The sequence below is a fragment of the Gouania willdenowi genome, chromosome 14 (genome assembly GCF_900634775.1).
Source record: "Gouania willdenowi chromosome 14, fGouWil2.1, whole genome shotgun sequence".
NCBI lineage: Eukaryota > Metazoa > Chordata > Actinopteri > Blenniiformes > Gobiesocidae > Gouania > Gouania willdenowi.
Genome location: NC_041057.1, coordinates 2,582,499 through 2,610,222, shown reverse-complemented (window position 1 = coordinate 2,610,222; position 27,724 = coordinate 2,582,499). Strand labels below are relative to the sequence as shown.

General features: G+C 38.6%; 1 protein-coding gene across 1 annotated transcript in view; it reads right to left on the bottom strand.

Annotated features, from left to right (window-relative positions):
• LOC114475988 (sodium/potassium/calcium exchanger 3-like) overlaps window positions 1-23,023 on the bottom strand; it is a 38,313-nt gene extending 15,290 nt beyond the window's left edge. The window contains exons 1-2 of the mRNA XM_028467220.1: window positions 22,527-23,023; window positions 10,377-10,484 (exon numbers count right to left, since the gene is read on the bottom strand). Coding sequence (XP_028323021.1) covers window positions 10,377-10,484; window positions 22,527-22,626 — 208 coding nt within the window. The 5' untranslated portion in view covers window positions 22,627-23,023. The remainder of the gene's footprint in view (window positions 1-10,376; window positions 10,485-22,526) is intronic.
• Between the last annotated feature and the right edge of the window lie 4,701 nt (window positions 23,024-27,724).

Here is a 27,724-nt window from a genome sequence, read left to right as displayed (position 1 = left end):
ATTTTACTAATTTTTTAAAGTAATTGTTAAAACAACTTAAAAAAATCTTGTTAAAAATACAATTTAAGTGTGTGTGTGTGTGTGTGTGTGTGTGTGTGTGTGTGTGTGTAGGGTAATTCTGCATATGTGGTCATAGTGAACTTTCATGTGCAGTTGAAATAAATATATCTGCAAATAATTTAAGGGCGTTTTAGCTGTACTTGAAGCTCGCTCATAAGAAAATAAAAATAGTCGTTTTATTAATTTAAAAAATGCTACTTGGGGTGGGAAGAAAAATATCGATCACAACGGTCACAATCTTTTGTAATATTAATAATTGATATTTCTTCTGAATTTTTTTTTTTTTAAGTAATTGTTTTTGAAGAAATCGATAACAATTCTAATATATATATATATATTTATTTAATTTATAATTAAATCATTTTATTTATTTTTTTGTGGGAGGGGTGTAATTCTGCACATGTGCAGTTGAAATAAATATGTCTAAAACATTTTTGGCTTGAATATTTGCAGATTTGAAACTCAGTAATAAAAAATACATTTATTGTGGTTTAATTTAAAAACAAACTTCTGAAAAAAAACACTACTTGGGGTATATATATATATATATATATATATATATATATAAATGAATATTGATTTAATGTGCATGGGTTCGTAGTGAAGTTTCCTGTGCAGTTTTAATAAATATGTCAGCAAATAATCAAGGCAAAAATGACTCAAAAATGACGACTTTATTAATCCCAGAGGGGAAAGTCAGTTTCAACTACATCTCGACCAAGAAAGATAAAAAGATAATCACATATAACATGAGGGGACAGAAACGGGAGATAAACTGTGGATGTGCATCTTTTTATTAGAAATACGACTCTCATACTGTTTTCAGAAGCGTATAATTCAACTTTTGTTTTTTGATTGGTAAGAAAATACTTAATAAATCAGAATCACAATATAAATTAAACCCAAGAATCGTCCCAGCCCTACTAAAGACTCAGTAGCCTGACGGAATACTGCAAGATAATGGCCTGTCGGTGAAAAGTACTTAAAGTATTTCTACAGATCTGTGTCATAAAGTCCAAAATAATTTTTTTTTACAACTAATCGTGCACTTTCCATTTCAACACAAACATACGGTAGGATTCTCAGCTGACGCACAACAAACTTCAGCAACACACACACACACACAGTGTGAGTCTGTTAGCTTCATTTGCATTATTTAGATTATTAACAGAATAGCCCCCACCTCTCAAACAATGCCCTATTTTTAGTTCCTCACTTTGCACGTACAACGCTCCAAAGACGAAATTGTCGCGCATTTCATATTTCAAGCATTCAGTTGCCTAGCAACAAAACTCTCCACGGCTCCTCACCCTCAGCACCATCCATCTCCATCTTGTTAAGAGGAGGGATGAGAAAGAGAGAAAGAGATAGCCTGGGGTTCGACGTGATACGGTGCAATCCCCACGATAATATTCCCCCCCACCCCCCCCCGAGGTCTAGGAGAGGCTTTTTAATCACACTGATGATTACACACACTGTCACTGCCGAGTCTTTACTCTACTGTGGAGATACAAGGTGAATAAAACTAGTGAAGCACCTCCACAGGACGCTGTGTGATGAGGATGAGAGAGGTCTGCTTCAATACAGGGACTCAATCAAAGGTTAAGTGTGTTATCAGACACAAATACAGAGAGTGGGCCTGTATGAATAGGTACTGTGGCACTCAGGGGCGTAGCACCACATTTTGGGCCCTGGGTTACAAACCATCTTGTTGGGGCCCCTACTGTAAGTTATATCATGTACACTTTTTTTTTCACTAACAAACTATACTAGTATTCTTGCATTATTATATATAAGCGTCATTTTTTTCTTCACAATAACCTAGATGTTCCCAACCTCCTTCTGGGGATTCCCTCGTTCTGCTGGGGACTTCAACGCTCACGTTGGCAGCGGACAGTGAGACCTGGAGGGGGCGTGATTGGGAGGAACCGGCCCCCCTGATCGGAACCCGAGCGGTGTTTTGTTGTTGGACTTCTGTGCTCGTCACAGATTGTCCATAACAAACACCATGTTCAAGCATAAGGGTGTCCATCTGTGCACTTGGCACCAGGACACCCTAGGCCGCAGTTCGATGATCGACTTCGTAGTCGTGTCATCGGACTTGCGGCCGCATGTCTTGGACACGCGGGTGGTAAAGAGAGGGGCGGAGCTGTCAACTGATCACCACCTGGTGGTGAGTTGGCTCCGATGGCGGGGGAGGATGCGGTTAGACCTGGCAGACCCAAACGTATAGTGAGGGTCTGCTGGGAAACGCCTGGCAGAGTCTCCCGTCAGAAGGAGCTTCAACTCCCACCTCCGGGAAAACTTCAAACCATGTCTCGGAGGAGGCGGGGGACATTGAGTCCGAGTGGGCCATGTTCCGTGCCTCTGTTGCTGAGGCGGCTGATCGGTGCTGTGGGTCGCAAGGGTAGTCGGTGCCTGTCGTGGCGGCAATACCCGAACCCGTTGGTGGACACCGGGGGTGAGGGATGCCGTCAAGCTGAAGAAGGAGTCCTACCGGGCCTTTTGGCCTGTGGGACTCCGGAGGCAGCAGACAGGTACCGACGGGCCAAGCGAAAGTGCAGCCACGGCGGTCACTGAGGCAAAAGCCCGGACATGGGAGGAGTTTGGTGAGGCCATGGAGAACGACTTCCGGACGGCTTCGAAGAGATTCTGGACCACTATCCGGCGTCTCAGGAGGGGGAAGCAGTGCACAGTCAACACTATGTATGGTGCGGATGGTGCGCTGCTGACTTCGAACTCGAGACGTTGTGGACTCGGTGGGGGAATTACTTCGAAGACCTCCTCAATCCCACCGACACGCCTTCCAATCAGGAAGCAGGGCCCAGGGACCCGAGAGTGGGCTCTCCTATCTCTGGGGTGAGGTTTGCCGAGGTGGTTAAAAAGCTCCTCGGTGGCATGGCTCCGGGGGTGGATGAGATCCGCCCGGAGTTCCTCAAGGCCCTGGATGTTGTGGGGGCTGTCATGGCTGACACGACTCTGCACATCGCGTGGACATCGGGGGCAGTGCCTCTGGATTGGCAGACAGGGGTGGTGGGTCCCCCTTTTTAAGAAGGGGGACGGAGGGTGTGTTCCAATTATAGAGGGATCACACTTCTCAGCCTCCCCGGTAAGGTCTATTCAGGGGTACTGGAGAGGAGGGTCCGCCGGATAGTTGAACCTCGGATTTCAGGAGGAGCAATGTGGTTTTCGTCCTGGCCGTGGAACTGTGGACCGCTCTACACCCTCAGCAGGGTCCTTGAGGGTTCATGGGAATTCGCCAAACCAGTCCACATGTGTTTTGTGGACCTGGAAAAGGCATTTGACCGTTGTCCCTCGGGGATTCCTGTGGGGGGTCCTCCGGGAGTATGGGGTATCGAACACCTCCTGATAGGAGCTGTTCGTTCCCTGTATGACCGGAGTCAGAGTCTGGTCCGCATTGCCGGCAGTAAGTCGAAATCGTTTCCGGTGAGGGTTGGACTCGCCAGGGCTGCCCTTTGTCACCGATTCTGTTCATAACTTTTATGGACAGAATTCTAGGCGCAGTCAGGGCGTTGAGGGGGTCCGGTTCGTGGGGCCTCAGTATTGCATCACTGCTTTTTGCAGATGATGTGGTCCTGTTGGCTCCAACATACCGTGACCTCAACTCTCACTGGATCGGTTCGCAGCCGAGTGTGAAGCGGCCGGAATGAAAATCAGCACCTCCAAATCCGAGTCCATGGTTTCGACCGGAAAAAGGTGGAGTGCCTTCTCCGGGTTGGAGATGAGGTTCTGCCCCAGGTGGAGGAGTTTAAGTACCTCGGGGTCTTGTTCACGAGTGAGGGAAGGATGGAGCGAGGAGACGACAGGCGGATTGGTGCGGCGTCTGGCAGTGATGCGGAGTCTGCACCAGTCCGTCATGTAAAGAGGGAGCTGAGCCAAAAAGCGAAGCTCTCTATTTACAGGTCGGTCTACGTTCCAACCCTCACCTATGGTCATGAACTTTGGGTCAGACCGAAAGAACAAGATCACGGGGTACAAGCGGGCCGAAATGAGTTTCCTCCGTAGGGTGGCTGGGCTCTCCCTTAGAGATAGGGTGAGAAGCTCAGTCATTCGGGGAGGGGCTCAAAGTAGAGTCGCTGCTCCTCCGCATCGAGAAGAGCCAGATGAGGTGGCTCGGGCACCTAATTAGGATGCCCCCTGACGCCTCCCTAGTGAGGCGTTCAGGTCAACGTCCCTCCGGAAGGAGGCCCCGGGGAGACCCAGGACACGCTGGAGAGACTATGTCTCTCGGCTGGCCTGGGAACGTCTCGGGGTCCCCCCGGAAGAGCTGGAGGAAGTGGCCGGGGAGAGGGAAGTCTGGGCCTCCCTACTGAGGATGCTGCCCCCGCGACCCGGAAACGGCTAAGCGGGAGAAGATGGATGGATGGATGGGTTCCCAACCTTTTCAAGAGACTTTTTTTCCTTCTAGAATTACTTTTTGATCATGTTTATTAAAGTAGAGTAGCCAGGATTAGTACACAGAGTAACACATGCACCACCTTAGATATTTATACTGCATTTTATTTGAACTAGATTTATATTTGAGAAAGTTTAAGTATAGGATACAGTTATTTTTTTATTTCCTGTGTGATGTGTATTTGAAAATAATAATTCCATCCTCTCCCGCTTATCCGTTGCCAGGTCGCGGGGGCAGCATCCCTAGCAGGGAGGCTCAGACGTCCCTTTACCCAGCCAATTCTTCTAATAATTCCAAAGATTTAAAAAATACAATTTTAATGCGTTTTTATCCATATGGGGTCCTGACCTCAAGGTTGAAAATAACTGCAATAACCTAATGATTCCAAATCCATCCATATGCTTCAATTTTTGGGGAGGCTGATAATTTCTATTATTTATTTATTACTAGTACAGTGCCCGTTGGAAATATGTATTCATACAGTGGGAGCATAAGTGAATATGTGTTTAAAGGTTGGATGTACATACTCTGTAGTGTTATAAGGGGTTTATGTGCAGGTGCAAATAACGTGTGTGATTTCCCAGGTTTAATTCTATGAGACATGCATATGATAAATTGATAAAGTTTGTACCAATGCTGCAGTTTAGGTAGAATCTGATAAAAGACACAATGATTCATACAAATACAACTATTTATTTAACATTTATTATTCCTTAGTGCAGGGGTGCTTATCATCTAAGGTTAGTAATTAATATACAAACTGATGAAACTTAGTGAGCAAACAGAGAATAACTTCATCTATAAATCATGAGTGTGGCTCACACTTCCAGAGGAAACATGGTGTGTGTTTGTGTGTGTGTGACTCGCTACTCCTCCGTGGGCTCACACACACGCACGCGCTTCAGCCGCGCACATGTACGCACTCAGTGACTCACATCGGGTTGAAATGCGTGCGTCTCACGCCCAATGCGTGAGACTTGAGAGCTTTGCTAGTATATCAGTGTGAGTGCGGCTGCTCCTGGGCCCTCCCCACTCTCCGGTTCTAACTCGTGTTAATTTCAAAATAAAAGGAAAATAAACTTTTTGAAACATTATCACCAAATAAGGAACAGTCAAAAAGTGTGTTTCCTCAAAAGAGAAGTCCACAGGAGCTCAAAACTTGTGAAAGAGCCTTAAACTATCTTCCTCTCGCTCACTTGTGTGTCTGCTTGGCTGTGCGCACACGTCTGGTGCGTGCTAACGTAGCTACTCAAGCTTTTCAACAATTGGCTCTGGGTGCACACGTGACTCTCGATCGCCATTGTGATCGGCTCTGGCACACACCATAGCAGAGCTGTGGAGTGATTGGTTCTGGGCGCACACGTGACTAGCGGCTGTGCTTCGCTCACAGTAGAAAAGGTTATGAAATTATTCATTAAATGTAGCATTACAGTACAAACAAATGAGACATTGCACAGCTTTGAACCAAGCTGCAGCTATGCAGCAAGTATGAGCTCTGTCTGTCTATGAACACCAGAGATATTTGAGATTCCTTGCTTTTATAGATACATAATCATGAGGATACTCTGGCCACCTACTTAAGAGTTGATGGCAGCAAAATAAAGTCTTCAAACTCATTTATTTTTTAATAATTTTATTTGACGTGCAAAAGGAATGTTCCAGCATTTAAATGTGCATTTCCGTCTCCCTACGAAGACAAGTTGCGTGTAAATGTGTGATATGTTACCAACAAAACATGCATGTGATGCTGTATTCAATTTCATATTCCACTTGATTTGTTTTAAAAAAACAAATATTTAAATAATAAAAATATTGCCATTTCTGTTTCAGGAAATGAATTCCATATTTTCTGTGATCCTCAGAGGCTTTACATTCACTAATCCAAAACAGGTTTGAAGATATTTTCTTACATTACATTTTTGAATAATGGCTAGAAACATAATATATCCTGTTTTCAATGATTAATAATACACTATTATTTAGAATATCATCAATATCTTAAACACAGCATCAATCCACTAATACAGAAATAAAAACAAAAAACATTTTGTTCCAATCTTTTTAACAGCTTAAATTTGTTCATTAATGTATTTCAGAGTTTATCCACATCACACTTTACATGGTACATGGATGCATTCTGTATCATTAGCATATTTTAATTTGCACACGTTTCTGTAGAATGAGCCTTCGTCTGTACAGTAACCTTTAAAATCTGCATAATTCACATTATTGACTGACAGTTTAAGATTAAAAAAGCAACAATGTAAATGCAAATCATACAGTGAAATGTCTTCTTTGTAGCACAGGGTTGCATGAATGTGAGGAGAGATTTCCTCCCCATTCTAAATTTTTAATAACTAGACTGTCAGCTGTGATGAATGTGGATCATGTCAGACAGTCAGCTACTCGGCCTGGGAACGGGAAGAAGAAAAAAAAAAAAACAGGTCTGTTTGGAGCTGCAGGATTGGCTCGAGCCTTTTCAGAAGAATGTCTGAGCAAAGTACCTTCAAAAAGCAAATCCAACTAAGCCGGGTAGCTTCGTTTTATATGCATCAACTATTCGGAGCAAAAAACTAAAGCCTGCTCCTGCAAACCAGCACAGAGTGTCGTCAATAAACACAGATGCTGTACCTTAAATAGTTTTTTCTTTCATTTCCTTTTCTGAGTTCTTGTCTAGTTTTACTTCAGTTGATGACATTCTAAGCCACTGGAACATCATCAAATCATGAATCCACAACTTTAATGATCACAAACCTCATACTGGACCATCTGTACACTTACTTACAAGGGCCTCTGATTATTTGTGATAGTGGAAAACTGACGAAAATATAAGGAATTCACTTCCTGAAATGGAAATATTTTAATAGGCATTTTATTTATCCATTTAAAGGACCAGTATTTTGCTATTTTTCACCCATCTCCATTTGTTCTAAGAACCCAAACAATAGTATTTGATGTTTATTTCCCAAACTTGCCTGTTTTCTGGAGTTTTAGCCTCTGAAAAGTTACTTTAATGATGCCTCTAAAATAGGCTGTTTTGGGGTGTGTTTGTAGATGTTGACTCCACACCACAGCGATTTTATTTTACTATCCACACACTTATTATTTTCAGCAAAAAAACTGCACATTACAGTGAAACCAAAGGCTATATAAGCATGTATTATTATTTTGAGTCCAAAAAAAAAAAAACACTGCTTCAGGGTGTGTTTATCACAGCAGCAGCGGCGTCACTCAGCGGTTTCAAACCAGGGGTTCCCAAACTCAGCAGTGCCGCGGCCGACTTAAAAATCTGACAGTTCTATGAGGCTCGCCACAGCGCCGGGGATCTGCTGCTCCTCGGTGCGTAAAAAAGTCACAGAGACTATCGAAGGACTCGTAGTTGTTTTTGTGCCACCCTCCGATCCCACAGCTCAAACGAAGCCTCAATATTATTATCTTTTTCTGGACTTGAAAAACGGTCACTGCCTTCTCCTGGAGTGATAGATTTCTTCCATTTAAATACTCAAAAATATCAGCTAAATAGGCCAATGTAGAAAGCCGCGCAAAGTCACAAAATCGATCCGACAGCTCAAACCTTGTGTCCACAAAAAACTCACTTCGTCACGCAGTTCATAAAAGCCGTATGAGCACTTCAACACGCAAAAAGCCAGCGGACTTTAGTGTGTAGGAGAAGCTGGAGTTGTTCGCTTCCCATCTTCGCACACAAAATGCCAAACAGGCAGGAATGAAGGGGACAACTTTTGATGAAATTCACAGTTTTTACAGGTTCATCTTTTTAGATTTGCTGGCATAGTCTTTGTGGCCAGAGCCTCACGGTGAACGCTGCAGTGGACAGGTGTAATCAGTGGAGCCACATCCTTAACTCGCTTGACAACTCTACTCAGTCTTCCCATCATGACCTTGGCTAGATCCGTGCTCAGTCCCACACATTTGCCCCATTCCATTTCGTATGCAACCATAAATTCATTTATGATTTCAAATACAACTTCCCCCGTAGTGTTTGATCGTAAAGGCTTGCAAAAGAGAAAGTCTGTATTTCTCCATTGTGTTTGTATCTGACAAAAGCTAGCAGGTTTGCCAAGGCTGCAATGTCAGTTGATTCACCAATTTTCAGAGCAAAGAAACGACTTGTTCTGATTGGGGCCAGTAGTTGTTTTAACACATCTTGAGCCATGTCGTCGATACAGCTCTTCACTGTGTTATCAGACAATGAAATCACATTCAGTTTTTTTGCTGCTTTATCTGCCAATCATCACATTGACCATTTTCCTTAGCAGCAGGTAAAATAAGGTCCTCTCCTATGGTGTGACATTTTCCAGTCTGTGCAGGTAATTTAGCCACTTTGTAAGATGCCTCCACAGCTCTGGCATACGGGCCCCGTCACACATGTTTCAATGTTTATATTCTTGTAAATTGTTTTAAAAAAAACTCCTTTGGCTTGGACAACAAATGTTCATGTTTGGTTTGTAGATGGTGATGCAGTTTACATGGCTTCAGTGCTTCATTTGACAGGACTTCAGCGAAGATGACAAAGACAGGGCGAGGGTTGTCATCAGATCCCTCGCTTGTACATCCCAGCGACAGATACTGTTCTTTGATTCTTTGCTGGCTCTTTTGTCTGCTCATCCTGATGATCGTCTTGATCACAATCCTCATTTAAATCAACAACAGACTTTTGCTGAGCAGCCATCGGTCCATGCATCCCCTCACCTTTAATTCCTCCCCACTTGTAATTTATTAACACGTTCCGGCCTGTTTTTAGCGACCTGTGAAATTACTTACAATAGTTTAAGTGTCTGGATAACTTTAAATAATTCAATTAAAATAATATTTTTCTATGAAATTCACAAATTTTGTGGATGAGCCCTCATGACCCACCTGCAATGCATATATCAGAGATTCTCAACTGGTGGGTCGGGACCCAAAAGTGGGTCGCGGACCTGTACTGGGTGGGTCGCGGACAGCTGGTCAAAAATAAATAAATACTTAATGTCTCTCATGTTGGGTTGGACTTGTCTTTTATTTTGAAAGAAACTTCTTTTAACAGGCCTGTTGTGAAATGCTTGTTGCACAGGCAAATATATAGATTTATGTTTAAATAAAAAATAAAAAAAAAAGATTATATGGTTTAATAAGATTGGTTGGTTGAATTCTTAAAAAAAAAAAAAAGAAAAGTGGGTCGTGATTTAATGACTGTGACAAAATTGGGTCGCAGGGTGAGACCAGTTGAGAACCGCTGCGCTATATTGTCTGTGGATAAAGGGACTAGTGGTTAAGGGAGCAGGCTTGCAATCGTAGGCTCACTGGTTCTAATCTCCCTCCTTATATTAACCTAAACCCCTCCCTGGGCGCTCCATGGCTGTAGCTTTACATATATGACAATAAAGTACAATGTTTATTCAATGTCTATTCTATTATATTAAACCACAGTGTTTGTTTTACCCGCGAGGTAGTTTGAGAGGGAGGAGCTCGCATTCTCACATTTATATGTACAGTAGGGTAGGAGGGGCCAGGATTGTTAGTAGGAGGTGTTTCCACCTTATGACGTAATATTTGGGCAAAAATCTGACTTTTTACAAAATGTGGAATAACGAGGGAGGGAGGAAACAGAACTTTTTTCAACTTTGACCCACTGAATGAGGCTAAAGGGATGTATATCACTGTAGCAAAACCATTATGAAGTGAATTTTTCATAATACTGTCCCTTTAAGGAAATTTGATCTAAAATGAAACATGTTGAATCACTTCTTTCGAAGAACAAATATGTTGCTATTCAGTTCTAGGAGCAGTACACAATCCTGAAAATGTTTAATTCTAAACACCATTCGTTTATGTTTTTAATCAAAAGCATCACATAATCTGCATGAAAATGTAGCAGATCCTTGAAGTGAGTACTCACCAGCTCGGGGTTCGTCCAGGCTCTGATTGCCTGACATTTCCTGTAATAACTTGCGTGTCCATAACGGCGTCTCGCTCTTTACGCCAAACCATGAAGACCCAGACGACTCTGAGAGGAAAGAAGACCATGAATTCAATTACAATGAAATTACGATTACAACGGGAACACATTTTTAAAATTACAATTAAATAATTGTAATTAATTATCAATTACAATTATAACTGACCCTGACAACACTACTAGAGGCTACTTTGAAGTCTCTGTTTGTAGAAAGTGTAACACATGAAACAAAACCTTCTGCACATCAATCCTGAAATCTTTATTGTCCGTATTGGCCAAGTATCTAATTCCTCAATCCTGATTTTAGTTTTTACAACTTGGGCGACAGCGGAGACACTCAGAGTGATTTGTCACTTGCCTCCGTATATTTCATCACGACCCACAGAGATCTTTTCACCAAGTCGATAGTGAGGCTGGTTATTCCGCTAGTCTACAACCTGTCCCTTTATCATCAAGCCTCTCCATGCCAGCGTCTAATGCATTTTTGATGCATGTCAGCGACTGTAGTATCTCTTTGTACCTTACAGCTCATTTCAGAAGGGCAGCGGTCACTGACGAGAAGAGACGTGAAGGCTTTCATGTCGAGGCATCAAGAGGCGCGACACTTCTATGAAATTCAAATTGGTTTCTGACACAGAAACGCAACGTCTCTACGGTTACACCTAAACCAACATGAAGTCACGACAGAAAACAGGGATGGAATCACCAGTTTGTCATCTTTGCATCCGTTGTATGTGTTCCTCTAACAGACCTTTGTGTGGAAAGAACGATTTGATAAATCTCTCCGATCCGAAGATGTCGAGGTATTTAGATCCAACAAGAAAAGAAAGACAAAATGATACTGAAACAAAGCTCCCTCCTGGATCATTTCAACACATTTTCAGGACAAGTATTTACTGTTGATAGATATATATAAAACACCCCCCAAAGAAAATGTAGAACATGAACATGTTTTCAAAAATATATGTTTGTTAATAGTGAAAAACTAATAAATGATGAGAGGCAAGCTACAATGGCCTCATGTAAAAAAATATATATATATATATATATTGGTGAGCGGTGAAATAACCCAAAGTTGGGGTCGAAAATAAAAAATGAAGTAGCAGAAAAACAGTTTTATATCCCAAGAAAGACTAACCTTTATACTATAAATTAAAACACAGATGAGATTTTTTCCTACATTCCTACATGCAGTAATGGACCAATGAAAATCTATCACAGAAGTATTTTTCAGATTTCAAAAGACTGTCACTCAAGAACCAATGCATATATGGGACTAATCATTAGTGATGTAAACAGTCTATGTACATAGCTCTAAGCTGATCACATTACAGGGAGCTCAGACATATGCTAAGTTGTTTACTGAAGGCCCAAACATGTTCCAGACCCTAACACACACTAACTTTTTGCCAATTTTGAGGGCATGTGCACCAGATAGAATGTATAGCAGATCTGTTTGTATATTCCAAGAAAGTAGGTGGAGCTGTATTACTATACCAAACTTCAGCTTCCTATGTAAAGTAGTTCCTGAGATTTCGGAAGCTGAAAATGGAAGATAAACAAGGACGTGCAAAAATCAACACCTACCCCCCCTCACTAAATTGTCTGTATTTGAAAAAGTATTCATCTGATCGAACATTTACAGTGTGACTATTGAATAATCACTGAACAATTGGTAAAGAATTTCAGACATTTTTTAGACTGAAACGCGTGTGCCATTAGGTGAAATGACCAAACACTTCACAACTTAATTCTTCAATTGTAATTGCAGGGAATCCTAATCGTGAAACATTATACTGGCTATTGAACGGTACTGGTGTTGAAACCCAAACCGGATATCCATCCATTAATGTGTGCTGCAGCTAGTGAAAAAACAAAAACACACCAACTCCGCTAGAAAATAAGGCCAAACTAGACTTAAGTTCGGAAGAACAACGGCCGGGTCCGTGGAACGTCTCTGCGCCGAACATCATGTACCACGTACCCTAGAATTCAGTCAAATGATTCGGTTCCACAGAGTAAAAAAAAAGTTTTAAAGAGAGGCTCTTGACATCAACTCATAGAATATCCATGTTAAATTACAACCTGATTCAACGAGCATTAACGGAGGAGTAGTCATTTGAAAAATAGGGCTCCGTGGCACATACGGAGTAATAGGCCCTGTTCATATCTTGGTATGGGTCAATGATTTGGTACCACCAACTGTCGCAATATTTGACTTACAAATAAATGAGAAAACAACTTTAATGGAAATTGCCGGGCCCCTAGTCGAATTGTGTGAGGCATAATCGTAATCTACGTTGAATTACCTTTGAAACGATATATCATGACTATAATCCCATAAATTTGGAAATTACCGGAAATGGGGGGTGCGCCCCCGGGCCCATTCAAAAAAAAAAAAAAAAAAAAAAGGCCTCCAAGCGTCTCATCATATTCATTCATAGAGTTGTCATACCAAACTGCATTTTGATCTAACGAGAACTAATGGAGGAGTAGTCATTTGAAAAACGGGGCCCCCTGGCATCCCCATGAAACGTACAGGGTAATGGGCCCTATTTATATATTGGTATGTGCCAATGATTTGGTACCACCAACAGTCGTAATATTTGACTTGCAAGTAAATGAGAAATCAACTTTTTTTTTTTTTTTTAATTATGGGGCCCCAAATCGAAAAATCAGACTCCGAGCGTCGATGTGTACACATCCATAGATTATAGCTTCAACATTTCAGCCTGATCTGTTCACGAATAACAGAGGAGTAGTAATTTTAACTCGTGTACACAACAGGAAGAACAAAGTGAGTGGTGTTTTCAGTCCAGTAGCCCAGCCTAAAAATTTACCCTAAGTGTCCCTCACAATGAACTTTGTCCAAGAAGTGGCAATTTATCGTGTTCAAGACAACTTTACAAGGCAAACAGACTGAGTTCAGTTTAGATAAGACCACCTGCAAGAGGCTCAGTGGAACTAAAAACCTAAACAACCTGACGAGAGGTTAGCAAGACCAAAACTGATGACACAAGAAACATGGCGTTTGCATGGAAATATTCTAATCCACATTTCTTCATATAAACACATTTAATGCTTAATGAATAAAAACAAACCTTCAGACATTCCCTTACTGTTGAGTCTCTGGGATATACACAGTCTAAAAAGCAAAAAAGAGTTTTCTTAAATGTATATCTTTTGTGTTTCTAGCTAATCATCAGTAATAGTTTGGTCTGAATACATGTTGCATCAGTTTAGGGTCCAGTAGAAATGAATGTGATAACTACATCACGGCTGAGTCGCAGCGTTTCCTGCTCACAGAAATAAAAACAGTGGGATTCCCTTCACTGAGGTTTGTCAGTCATAGTTGAAGTTGAGCCGTTTTCTGTTTGTGAAACCAGCCATCTAAAAAGAAAGACATGAAAAGTAACGGCTCACAAATCAGACATGCACACATTTATGATTTCAACAAGTTTTCATTCATTTTGGTTTAAAATTAACAACTGCAGGAAAACAAACAAAAGTATTGCAAAAAAACAACATTACAAAAATGCACAAAACACATAAGATAACTACAAAAATATACAAAACTACAGACAAATATAGCATATAAAAGTTCTACATGCTTTGACTACTGCAATATCACACGCTTAAAAAAAAGTAGCCAGAAAGACGACATGTGATCTCATCAATCACACATGGTGGACCGGACAGACCGGCTTCTTCCTCAAGTCAACTCCAAACAGATGCAGTGCCTCCACACTGTAGTCTGTGGTAGTAAACGCCTGCCTGTGTGTGTGAAATCCTCCATGCTGGTCTGTAACCTGATTCTCCAACTATAGGTTCAACTCTACAGATATATTTGGATTTCAGTCTGGCCTAATCCTCTATTACCCCACACAGCAGAGTCAGAGATCTGTAGCCTGACATTTACTCTGAGTGTCACAGTCAACACCAAACTGGAGAACATTTCACAGTGAATCACATCACAATATTTAAAGCAGAGACATGAACAACCAAACATTGCTTTTGCCAACAGTTAAGAATGTTGACACCTCGTGAAGCTCTCTCATTACAACGTTCATAAACTTTGTTAATGCTCTACAGTCCATGCATAATAAACATTTAAATTTTTGGGAAGTGCAACAAGGACATTAACACCATGTGCTCAATAATATCAATATTTTTTAATCTTCTGATAGTATGTTAAGGCATGAGTGTTTGTGTGTGCGTACAGCACAAATTCTTGAGTGTGCGCTAGGGATGCAACGATTTACTCAACTCACGATACGATTCACGATACGATTCTCTCACGATTTATTTTACAAAATGGGACTGTAGTCAAATGATGACTGAAAAATACTGTACTATTTTCCTTTTATTTTTCATTGTCAAAAGAATCCCTTGATAAACTATTTAAAACAATGCAATTTAACTAAAAATAAATCTTGAATGAAATAAATAAAGGAATAATACAAATGAAGAAGAAGCCTATTAATTTAAATTCTGGTTCTATAGTAAACAATGCAAAACTGCATAATAGTTCTTTTTCTTTTTAAAAGTGCAACTGAAAATTTATTTTGTGCCTTAACAATTGGACTTAAAAAAAACAAAAAAAAAAAAAAAACAAAAAAAACAGTCATTGCCCTGTATTTACGTCAGATATATTTGTTTGAACCAGCAGCTGGTAACGCAGTGGTCGGTTGGCATGCAAATATTATGGCAGTGAAGAAAAGATGCTATGCTAGCAGACAGAGCTAATAGAAAAACGTGACTTTTACAGATATTCAGGTAATATTACAGATATTCTTTCGGTGCTAAAGGGGTAAGGAATCATTTATGAACATGTTTAAGAGTAGAAGGCAGCCAGAAAGAAAGTAGTAGCAGATTCCGGCCGCCGTCTCAGCATTTGGACAAGAGAAAAAAAAAAAAAAAAAAAAAAAAAGTACTGCGATTCAATTTTCAGAAAATTGATATCAACCGTGATACCTATGAATCAAGTGTTTGTGTGTGGCCACGCATGAGTGTTTGAGTGTGCACGTACGAGTGTTGTGTGCGCACACATTTGTGTGTCTGCGCATCACGAGTGTTGTGTGCGCATGAATGTTTGTGTGCGCGCAGAGTGTTTGAGTGTGTGCGCACGCATTTGTGTCCGCGCGCACAAGTGTTATTTTGTGCGCATGCGTTTGTGCGTAAGAGAAACTTTTATTTCAGTTTAATCAGCTTAAGCAGGATTTAGATGTGTTTTATAGAAAAACCTGATTCATCAATTAATCAATTAAATTTATTGTCCGATTAATGGACTATGAAAAAAATCGTGAGTTGCTGCTTAAATGTTGATGTATGAAATTATGCACTTGACACTTATCTTTTTCTTTTCATTTAATCATATTTTTTAAACCGACATGGAAAAGTGGGTGATTTGAACCTTAAAGGAAGAAATATATGAATTATTCTGTTTTTCCAGGTTTATTTATTTTAGTCTCTGAGTTTTGTTTAAAGAAAGAGGACTCGTAAAGACCTCAGGCATCTATTTACTTTATTATTTTATCTGTGAAATTGTGTTGTATGGTATGCCACCCTTTGTAAACTTTGTGTGATCATTCAAACAAAAATACAGAAAAATAAAGAATAATAAAAACACAGCGTACGTATGTTTCATTGATTCCCTGGAGCTTTGACTGACAACAGCGCAATTAAAGTCATTTGAATGCATTCCATGCTTATGCACAGACATTGTTCCAAAGTAAATCACAGATTATTGTTATTTATTGAGAGAATATGACCATTTCTGATGTTTTACAGGGGTAATACAAACACAAACTCCCAGAATCGGAGCAGTACATTTATACATAGTATTCAGGATGTTGCAGCATGTGTAATATTTTCCAAGTATTGGAAATAAACTACCTTCCCGACGTTGATACAAACAGCAGACGACGGTTTAAGTCGGTGAAGCTCTTTCAGTTGATGGCCACCTCGTATTTTAAAGGTGAAGTGTAAATATTAATAACCCTGCTCTTTATCGAGATGCTCCAACACAAAGGAAAGCGTGAAATGTCAGGATTGTACCCAAATGTGGATTCAGGCACTCGTACATGCAAGAGAAGTTCATCCATTCAGACTTTGAATTGCAAAATGGGGACAGTACAGACGTTGTAGTGGGAAGATCTGAACTGATGAGTATTAGTAGGACAGTGTGTGACCACAACGCTAAAGTGATGAGAAGCTAATGAGTGTGTGGAGGAAGGTCAGGTGGGGACTGATTTCTGGCAGTGCAATAAGAAAATAAATTACATTTTACTGATTAATAATACTTTAACTTTGAATATTACTATAACCTCCATGTTCATCCCAAAGTATGTGTGCAAAAGAACTCCCAAAAAAAGAACAAAATGAAAGCAAAATCTAGAAAAATACAGAATATACAACAGATACACAAAACAACTCCATGAGTACAGAAAAATCATAGGAAAATACACAAAAATAGAAAAACACTCAAAATGACTAAAAAAAAAATTGAAGAGACAAAATGACAGAAAAATAGACAAGACAACAGAAATATACAAAAGGATGACAAAATTACATACATTTACTCCAGTAACACAGAAGACAACTGCAAAACTAAACAAAATATATGCAAAAAACACAAAACAACTCTAAAAGGATACAAAAATCAGCACAAAATGAAAACAAAAACATAAAATGATACACAAAACCATTCTAAAAGCACACAAAAATACACCACATAATACAAAAAAAACACTAAAATCCAACAAAAATACACAAAAGGATGATAAATATATTTACGACAGAAACACAGAAAAGGACTGCAAAAATAAACAAAATCACAAAAAATGCATACAAAACAAGAAAAGTACACACACAAAAAAAAGATGCACAAAATGACAACAAAAACACACAATAATGACAAAAAACACATGCAAAGACAATACAAAACAGCAACAAAAATACACGAAATGACTCAAAACCAACAAATACACAGGGAATGATAGAAAAACACAAAAAAAAAAAACACCTCTAAAATCAGACCAAATCCATGTTAATGTTCAGATTGGTCATTAAACGTTGACATGAATCACATGTTTGTGGCCCTCGCTGTGATAATAACAGTTGCCATCTGTGTTGCAGAGTATTTTGAACTACAATCCACTTTTTTCTTTTGACATTTGTTATTCCATGTCTTTATATAGATGTGATTCTGTTTGATTATATTATGTTGGAGAAAAGCCATGCATCCCCAGGGGAAATCAAATGTAAGCCAATCAGAGGTTTATAAATGTTGAAAAACTGTATTTGGTAAACAACTCAAGATATATTACAGTCATCCAGTAAAAAGCAAATTAAATAAGTATTAAAATTATAAAAAAGAGATTTAAACTACATTTTTAGCTACAAGTAGCAGGCAGGAAAGACACGGAAAGTCTATTTAAAGCAGGGGACAAACATGTGGACAAGATAAAAGCTGAGAATAGTCGGTCACATGTGGAATTTCTACCAAGAGATGAAGATGTTTCAGTCAGGCACTGAGGATGACCTAAAATTCAACCCATCCCCACTGATTGGATTTATAAATGTCACAGTTTTGAACTGCTTTGCATCACAAAGTGTCACCTTTTCAGAGCGCGAGAGAAATCAATCACAGCCAGGAGGATGGGTGAGGATTAAAGCACTGCATCTAAACAAATCATACTTTCATTTAAATATTCATAAAAATCTGATTCATCCCAGAAATGGACGGTGTTAACACTCAGATTTATACTAGCGGTGGTTGATCAGCCAGATTTCCTGATTTAATTCTGATTATTGAAGTCTCGCTTCGATTATAAAGCTGCAACAACGAATCGATAAAAAATCGACTATCAAAAGCCTTGGCAACAAATTTCATTATCGATTTGTTGCGTTGTGCGATTAATGTCACTGACTGTGACACAGAGCCGTTTGATTTACCTGCAGAGCTTTGTGTGTGCACACGAGTTTGCGTGTGTGTGTGCGGGCATCGTGAGTGTTTGTGTATGCGCGCAGGAGTGTTGTGTGTACTCTCAGAGTGTTATTATGTGCATGTTTGTGCGTGCAGAGTGTTAGTGCGTGCGTGTGAGCACCACGAGTGTTTGTATGTGCGCGCAGGAGTGTTGTTGTGTGTGCTTGCAGGAGTGTTATTGTGTGCATGTGTGTTTGCGCATGCAGAGTGCTTGTGTGTGTATGGGGGTGAATCCATTCTAAATTAATGCGCACCAGTCCAACGAATGCGTAAAAACAAATGCGTACCTTGCGTCTGCACGTCTGATCTACATTTCCCATAGACTTAGAATGGGTACACGAGCAGAATGTACAAGACACGTCCGCATGTATGCTTGCAGATGTGTTAAAATGTTAACAGATGCTTTAATATGCATACACAAATTGTATGCACACATACACCACACCTGGATGTGCACCTAACAAACAAATATATCAGTCACACGTAGACGCAGGTGTGGCGTGAGTGAAGCTATAGCGATCAGGTGACCTTCACTATCCATCACCGTTTACGTGACATGTAAACACTTTAAAAAAAGTATTAGGCGCTTAAGCATGTACATGTGCAGGTATGCAAGTGTGTGTGTGTGAGTGTGTAACGGACCACCATTTAGTCCGGTTACAGTCTGTGTCACAACACCTGTCCATAGTGTGGTAGTGACAGTAGTGTTACGCTCTGAGTCAGATGCAACACTCAACCACACACACAGACGTGCACGCGTGTACACGACTGCACGCCTAACAATTTTTTCAAAGTATTTACATGTCACGCCACATCTGCCACTACACCTAACTATTTAAATTAAGTAAGTTTAGTAGGGATGTAATGATTCACTCAACTCCCGATACGATTCGATTCAAGATACTGGTTCACGATACGAATCTCTCACGATTTATTTTACAAAATGGGACTGTAGCTATATGATGACTGAAAAATATTCCTTTATTTTTTTTTGGGTTCAAAACTATAAAAAAAAAAAAAAACTGTACCGTTTATCTTTTATTTTCATTGTCAAAACAAGTCCTTGATAAACTATTCAAAACAATGCAATTTAACTAAAAATAAATCAAGGAATAATACAAATGAAGAAGAAGCCTATTAATTTAAATTCTGGTTCTATAGTAAACAATGCAAAACTGCATAATAGTTGTTTTTCTTTTTAAAAGTGCAACTGAAAATGTATTTTGTGCCTTAACAATTGGACTTTTTAAAAAAACCAAAAAAACAGTCATTGCACTGAATTTAGGTCAGATATTTGTTTGGACCAGCAGAGGGCGCTGGTAACCCAGTGGTCGGTTGGCATGCAGATATCTTGCAGTGAAGAAGAGATGCTATGCGCTAGCAGACAGAGATAATACAAAAACGTGACTTTTACAGATATTCACTTAATATTACAGATATTCTTTTGGTAAAGGGGTAAGGAATCATTTACGAACATGTTTAAGAGTAGAAGGTGGCCAGAAAGAAAGTAGTAGCAGATTTCGCCCGCCGCCAACACTTCTGGATAGCGCCCTCTGCTGTTTAAAAAACAGTATTGATGTCAACAGTGATACCTATGAATTGATTTTTAACTGCCTTACGATTAATCGTTACATCCCTAAAGTTTAGTGAAAGTTAGGCAGGCACACGTGCGACACACTGGTGCGCATAAATTCATAATTCAATTTCACTTTTATTTCAGTTTAATCAGCTTAAGCGGGGTTTAATCGTGCTTTACAGAAAAATTGTGGCTTTATAGAATAATCAATGGTTATTTTGTTCAATTAAAATATGTTAATAAAATCTGAGATCTTTGGCAGTTTTGTATGATAATCATTCAAATATTCAATGTCGGTTTAAAGATAAATAGATGCTTAAAAAATACTATGTTCACAGAAAATACACTGTATTTAATAATGTGTTAAACTTAGCCAAAACCGGCTCTTTAGAGCATCTAATTTAGCCTGACGGAGAAAGTAAAAATGACAGGGAAAACATTATTATTGTGTAAATTACCAAATGATCCAGTTGTAGATGGACAAATTTAGCAATTTAATGAAACTCTCCTATATTTTTAGGTGCTTGCATGTTTCCTATGTTTATACCACATGTCTGCAGTGTTTTTAATTTCAAATTGTGGAAAGAACTCTACATTTTTCCACAACACTTGCAACTTCTCACTAGCGGTGAGTATTGGCAAGGATGTTGCAATACGATACGTATCACGACACAATATTGTGATATTCTAACCAGTTAATATCAAAATTAAATGTAGAGATGAAAAATCTAGTTGCTGTATATGATCATCAGAAGATATTGATCATTCAGAGGACAAATTGAGTCAACTATTTGCTTCAAACCATCCTATTTATTATTTATTAATCGTGTTTTTGCAGATTTTCACTAAAATGTGCAAGTGTGGACATTAAGGATAAAGCACCCTGAGTTACAGATAATGCACAAAAATAAGAAAAAAAATATGTATCCTATTGTATCAGTTTAAATACTGATCTGAACAGATTATATGAAATAAAATGCCTGTGCATACATAAATATTGCAGGCATTACACACTGCCATCATAAAAATGAAGTGCATCAAATAACCATTGCAACACATTGAAAGCATTGTAACCACCACTGAAATATTGCACAAACACAGAAAAATATTGATTAAATATCAAAAAATAAATAAATAAAATTAAATAAAATTCTTCAAATTAGAGAGATTTTTTAAATAAAAAAATTGATTTAAAGTTGGCACCCAAAAAAATCGCGATATATCGTGAAATCATTTTTTTTTTCTCACACCCTTACTTCTCACAAACAATGGCACGAAATTCCTCTAAATTACACAAAGATGCTTACAAAATCCATATTTTTTTTAGTTAGTTGAGCCGATATTGAAAAATAGGGCACAATGATGTTAAAATTTCCCCCCCCCACCTAAAATCTGCAGCCTACTTTAGATCAAACTGGTCCGTATTTGGCCCCTGAACTAAAATGAGTTGATCGTTGGGTACATTTCCACTAATTCATATGTAGATATCTCATACGGCTTATATCACATGATAGTAATTATTTGTAATGTTAATTTGTTAAAAGATTTAAGCACCACATGTACTCTACTGAGCTTTAGGACTGATCTACTCACTCTGAAGAGAAACAGATGAGGAGCTTGTGTGTGACTCCATAAAAAATAACAGAACTGTCACTCATCGCTCATGTTAATAAACTAGATTCGGTTCATTCTTGACCATCACATCCCTCAATTACAGCCAACTAACTTCTATCCCGTCCACAATGTGTACTATCAAGTATGCAAAATATGAAAGATGATAAGCTTTTTTGTTTGATTTGTATTTTAAAGACACTTTAATAAAGAATGACTGTATCATGTTATTTGCACTTTTTATTAGATAGAAGAAATGTGAAAAATCACAATAGATTTTTAGTCGTTATTGTTAATTTGATTCTTATGAAAGCTTACTGCATTCACTGAAGAAAAAACTAAATAATTCCCAAAAAAAATTATCTCAATTCAGAAAAACCGAAAATATTTACTACAAAAAAATAAGAGATTTAAAAAAAAAAAAAAAAAAAAAAAAAAAAAAAATTTACTTATTTTTTATCTCATCAACTCAGAAAAAAACCCAACAATATTTCCTATCCTAAAAACATGGCAATTTTTTTTTATTTGATTGTTTTAACTATTAAATTCAGGAAAAGAAAAAACTTTTTTCTTCAGTGAATGCAATAAGCTTCCCTAGATTCATATTCAAGACACTTTGATAATAATGACTATACTGTATATTGTTAATTTAGGCTACAAAGTTTCATTTGATCATTTACAGTTAGTGGTGTAACTTGGGGTTTTTTTTTTCCAATAAAAAGATAAACCTTTGCTCAAACAAAAAAAAAAAAAAAAAAGGTCCCAAAACACTGAATTACAAGAATATTTTGCACAATCTAAAAGCTATTTTAATATTAAAACTTTATTCTGATATTAACTAGTTTTTACTCTATTTTTTCTTTAAAGTCAAAAGATATTTAGTGATAAGTGAGTTTTAGAATGAATCAGCTCTCACCTGGTTCCTGGAGGACCTGAGCCAGCCACACCACACCGAGCAGCCCGACCGCACCGCAGCAGAACCGCTGGAAGGGCCGCCGCTGCCTCGGGGCTCTCATTCCTCAGCCGGCCGCATCTGTCGCTCTCCCCCCCTCACCCACACACACTTGTTCCTCTTGTTCTGGACTTTACACACAAACACGGACCACTTTAAATCACAAGTTGTTGCGTCCGACGACAGGAAGACGAAGGCCGGGTTAGTCCGTCCACAGTGAGGGCAGCAGCGGGCCGAGCAGAGGCTCGATATGAGGGTGAGGGAGGCTGAAAGGTCGACGGTTAGACCCACGGAGAGAGGCAGAGAGAAGGTGTTTGAACAGGAGGAGACATGGAGCCCGTCTGAGCCTCACCGACACCACCAGGCGGAGACAAATCCCTCCTCCCGCTTTATTTAGCACTGAAATACATCCACTAGAGTCTGAAGGAAGACAGTGATAAAACATTCATTCGTTTCATTGAAGAGCCACGAGCCTCTGGAGGTCAGAGGCTCCTCCCACACACACACCTGACGGCTTCTGATTGGCTGAACACACCAGATGCTGCTAATTAGGAGTAATTAGAGCAATGTGGGCGTGGCACTCATTTGTCTTATTTAAAGGGGCGGTATTAGGAAAAAAAATCACTTTATAATGGTTTTGCTACAGTGATATTAGGGCTGAGCGGTATGACCAAAAATGTCCCCAGTACGGTGGTATATTAAAAATTCATATCTTAACAAGCATATACACCGGTATTCGGTATGACATTACCCGCCCAGTCCTAAGTGATACGAAGCTAGATCATTTTATCCTGGATTTTTCCCCGTTAGTGGGCTTCAACCTAACCGAATTTGTCCGTCAAACAGAAGCTGTCCTACGAATCTCGATTACAACTTGCAAGTTAAAGGTGCAGTACGCAACTCTCAGACCCCTCCCTCCCCGCTGCTCTCTTACCCTGCCTCCAAACATTCCAAAGTCCCTCCCTCAGAGGAGCTAACAAGCTAATGTTAGCCCGACAGCAACATCACAGTAATATAACATGCACTGTTAAAAGCATATTACTGCAGCGCTTCTCTCTCTCAATGTGCACACACCTCAGCAGCAGCAGCAACAACACAGTGTCACTTACAGCATCCCAAAAGAAGGCTGCTGTGCGAGAGTTCTAGTGTAACAATTACAAATCAAACATAATGTAAATCAAGCAGCAATATTTACATTTCAAGCAGAAAAGTTACCAGTTGCATCTTCTACTCTTCCAGACCATACACTGTAAAAAAAGACAGTGCTCCATCCCGAGAAAGGGCGGGGACTGTGAGCTGTCAGATAGCCATCAAACACAATCTGATTGATGATGGCTCTGATTGGTTCTTTTTGCTCGGTCGCAGTGCATTCTGGCAATCTGCTAGGCTGCAGGAGCAGAAGGGGGCGGGCTCAATGAGCCTGTTTTTTTCACACAAACGACTAGTTTGAGGTAAAGTTGTCCTTACATAGTGACAGCTTTAGCAAATATGACAAAAAGGTCACTTATATAAGAGTTGCAGACTGCACCTTTAAGCGACTTGATTTCAGCCTGGTTACGTGCGCGCTTTTGTGACAGAGGAAGAGATTACAGTGTCAGACCAATCAAAATCATGGAGAAACTGTGGAGCAATTTAAGTCACAATTGAGGAATAATTCTTTGAAAACATGAAGAATTAAAATCCATAATTCAGACCAAAAACAACACTGTTGCTGCAGTAAAAGCAGCAAGTAATTAATGCAGAAATTGATGAGTGTTAATGATTAAATTAGTGAGATTATAAACGGAGATCTCGCAAAAGCTTTTTAAAGCTTTTTTTTAATAAAAGTATGTTCCTTGAGGGGTTTTTGTAGAAAAGTGAAATCATTGGAGACTCTAATAATGTGCTGGGATAGGCTGTCATAGCCTGTGAATCTACACAAAACAGAGCTGGGTAGGTGAATTATTAAGTTCTCCGTTGTTGATAATTAACGTAATAAAATGGTGCCCTCTGACCTGTGAGGCCTAAAGTACACTTACAACACTTTTCACATCTCTCACACACACAGTTTGTCTTCTTGCCTCATGAAGGTCATCAATGAATATTTATTTTAAATGTGAACATGTATTTTAAATGTAATTATTTTTATATTGTCTAATAGAGGATTCCAGACAGTGATAACAGCGCCCTCTGCTGGCTGAGCTGCAGACCGTGCATCAATTATGACCACTTTTCAGTCACATTTTTATATTAATTCACATTATTCATAGAGTGGACTTCAATGTGGGGTTTTCAGCTTTCTTGGTTTTACCTCTAATTGTAATGTTGGAGGTTTGATGTGTAATGTATGGTTGTAATGGATGAAGAAGACAAGTGTGAATAAAAAATAAATAAATAAAAAACAGATCAAACGCATGATTCAACACAGACATGGGCTACTGGCATCCCGGAGGCCACATGCAGGCTGCCAGTACAGGCGGCTCTTTGTGTAATTCTGTTGGACCCCAAAGTACAAGAAACAAAATGATTCCAAAAACACACAAAACACATCAAAAGCACACAAAAGGACTCCAAAAACCACACAAAATGGCAATAAAACACATAATATGCAGAGAAATACACAAAAGGATTCCAAAAACACACAAAATGACGTGAAAAACTTACAAAATTACTACAAAAACCCACAAAATGACAATAAAAACACACATTGGCAATACAACACACAATATATGAAGAAATACACAAAAAGACTTCAAAAACACACAATGTAAGAATAAAATACACAAAATTACTCTAAAAACACACAATAACAATAAAGAATGTTGATAACGTGACCCTCGGATCACACAGTTACCTTTTTGTGGCCTTTTATGTGATAAAAGTCGTCCATATATGATTGAAGATTTCCTCTGCATCAGATATTTTAAACTATTTCAAACTTATTCATATAAAATGTGTTATATTTTTCAAATTTTGTAATGTCTTTTACCATGAGAACCTCTCATTTTTTCAGCAGGAAAAACACTAAATATGAAGTATTTCCAAAAAGTGAGGGAAAAAGTGCAATATTTTTTGTTGAAAACACATTTTTAAAGAACAAAAATTACACTTGTACACCTTGTATATTTTGATTAAAATGAGGAAATCCAGGCCTTCAACTGAAATGTTTCTGTTGGTAGGAAGTCATTACACCTAAAACATATTTTCCCTTTATTGTGAAGGTAGAGGCTTTTATCTATTAGATATTATTTGAAAAAACATTATGATATGTCATGATTATAGTATATATGTGGTTACAATGGGAGTCAATTGGGCAAATTTGGTCACATGGTTACTAAGTATCAGTATGAAGCATAATATATTTCCTTTTCTATACACTTCTAATACAGGACTTTGGAATTATGACAAAATGTGATACAATTAACCTTAAAAATGACTGAAATATTGAGAGCAAAACAAATAAAAACACCCAAAATGTCACTTTTGGTCACAAATATGCTCTGAGGGTTAAACACAGTTTTGGTCCTCTCTCTCACACACCCACGCCACACACACACACACACACACACACACGCACACACACACACACACACACACACACACACACCACACACACACCACACACACACTGAGGTTTTGGTCACGGTGAAGCTCTGATCTTAGTGTTTTTGGCACTCTGAGTCTCTATTCATCCTCTGTGCTTTAGGGTCATCTGCATTCAGTACAACCAACTCACGTCTCCTCTCTTCATTTGTTTCCTTTATTTCTTACTGTGTTTATAGTTTTGTCGTTTTGTTTTTAAGTATTTATTAGTGTTGTTGTTTTATGTCTTTTTAAAGTCATTAAGTTTGCTTGCGTCTGAGTTTTCTGTGTTTTTGGAGTCAAACTGTGTATTTTTTGTCATATTGAGTTTTTTGAGTCAATTATGTGTATTTCTGTTGTTATTTTGTACATTGTTTTCTCATTTTGTGTATATATGTTGTCATTTTCTATACAATTTTTTTTTATTTTGTGTATTTGTTGTCATTTTGTATATTTTGGCTGTTGCTTTGTGACTTTTTCTGTCATTTTGTGTGTTTTTAAAGTCTTTTAAAAGACTTTAAAAACTGTTCCCTATGCCTACATGAAGTATAAAATACAGAGTATAAAAATGTAACAGAAACAAATAGAGATGTGTGAGGTGATGTCCTTATGCAGGATCAATAATCGACAAGATTTAAGATTTTTGGCTACCTCGTACGCTTTAACTGTGGAACCATGTTTCTATGTACAGTTCTACAAATATGTAGTTAACAATGATTAAAATATGTTTCATATCAAGCTTTCCCTCATTTTACCATTTAAAACAATTGAAATCTAGGGGTATACTGACACAAAAAAAGGCTCAGACATCCACACTATAAATATTATTACCTATATTTTCATTGATTAGGAAGCCTAACAATGTAATCAATATAGAAAAAAAATTAGTTTAATAATTTAATTGTTTTTAGTGTGTTTTACAGCTGATTTAGGACCCGTTAATCATAAGAGATGCGACAGGAAGCTAACACAACAGTAAGGTTATTAGGTTATTTATTTCTGGCTCAATAATTGTGATTAATTGTAATTTAACTTTAGTAATTGAGATCGTAATTGTAATTTGATTTTCTGTGGATAAAAAACCAATTCTAATTGAATTGTAATTGGAAAAAATGTAGGTCACCGTAATTGTAATTGAAAATGGATAATTCAAAACAAAATTGTAACTGCAAAATGTAATTGACCCCAACCCTGTACGATATTACAAAAAATACACAAAAATGCTTAAATTTACTCCAAAAACACACAAGACAACTGTGAACATGGACAAAAAAATCTTAAAAATATACAAAACAACAAAGAAATACACAAACATGACTCCTATAACACACAAAAACTCACAAAATGAGAGGAAAGTAAACAAAACTACAACAAAAACAGACACACCCTTTGTTGTTTCTTTGTAAATGCTCAGATCGGTCATATTATTCTAAATGCTGGTATGAAAGTTGGTCATGTGGCCCTCAGAGAATCATCGTTGTGGGTAGAAAGATGAGTTCTTGTTTTCTCTTTACCATTTTAGAGCCTGAGCTGTTTCACGTGGTCATGATGATAAATGGTGGTTATACAAACCGTGTGTCCTGCCTGTCACTGGAGATCTT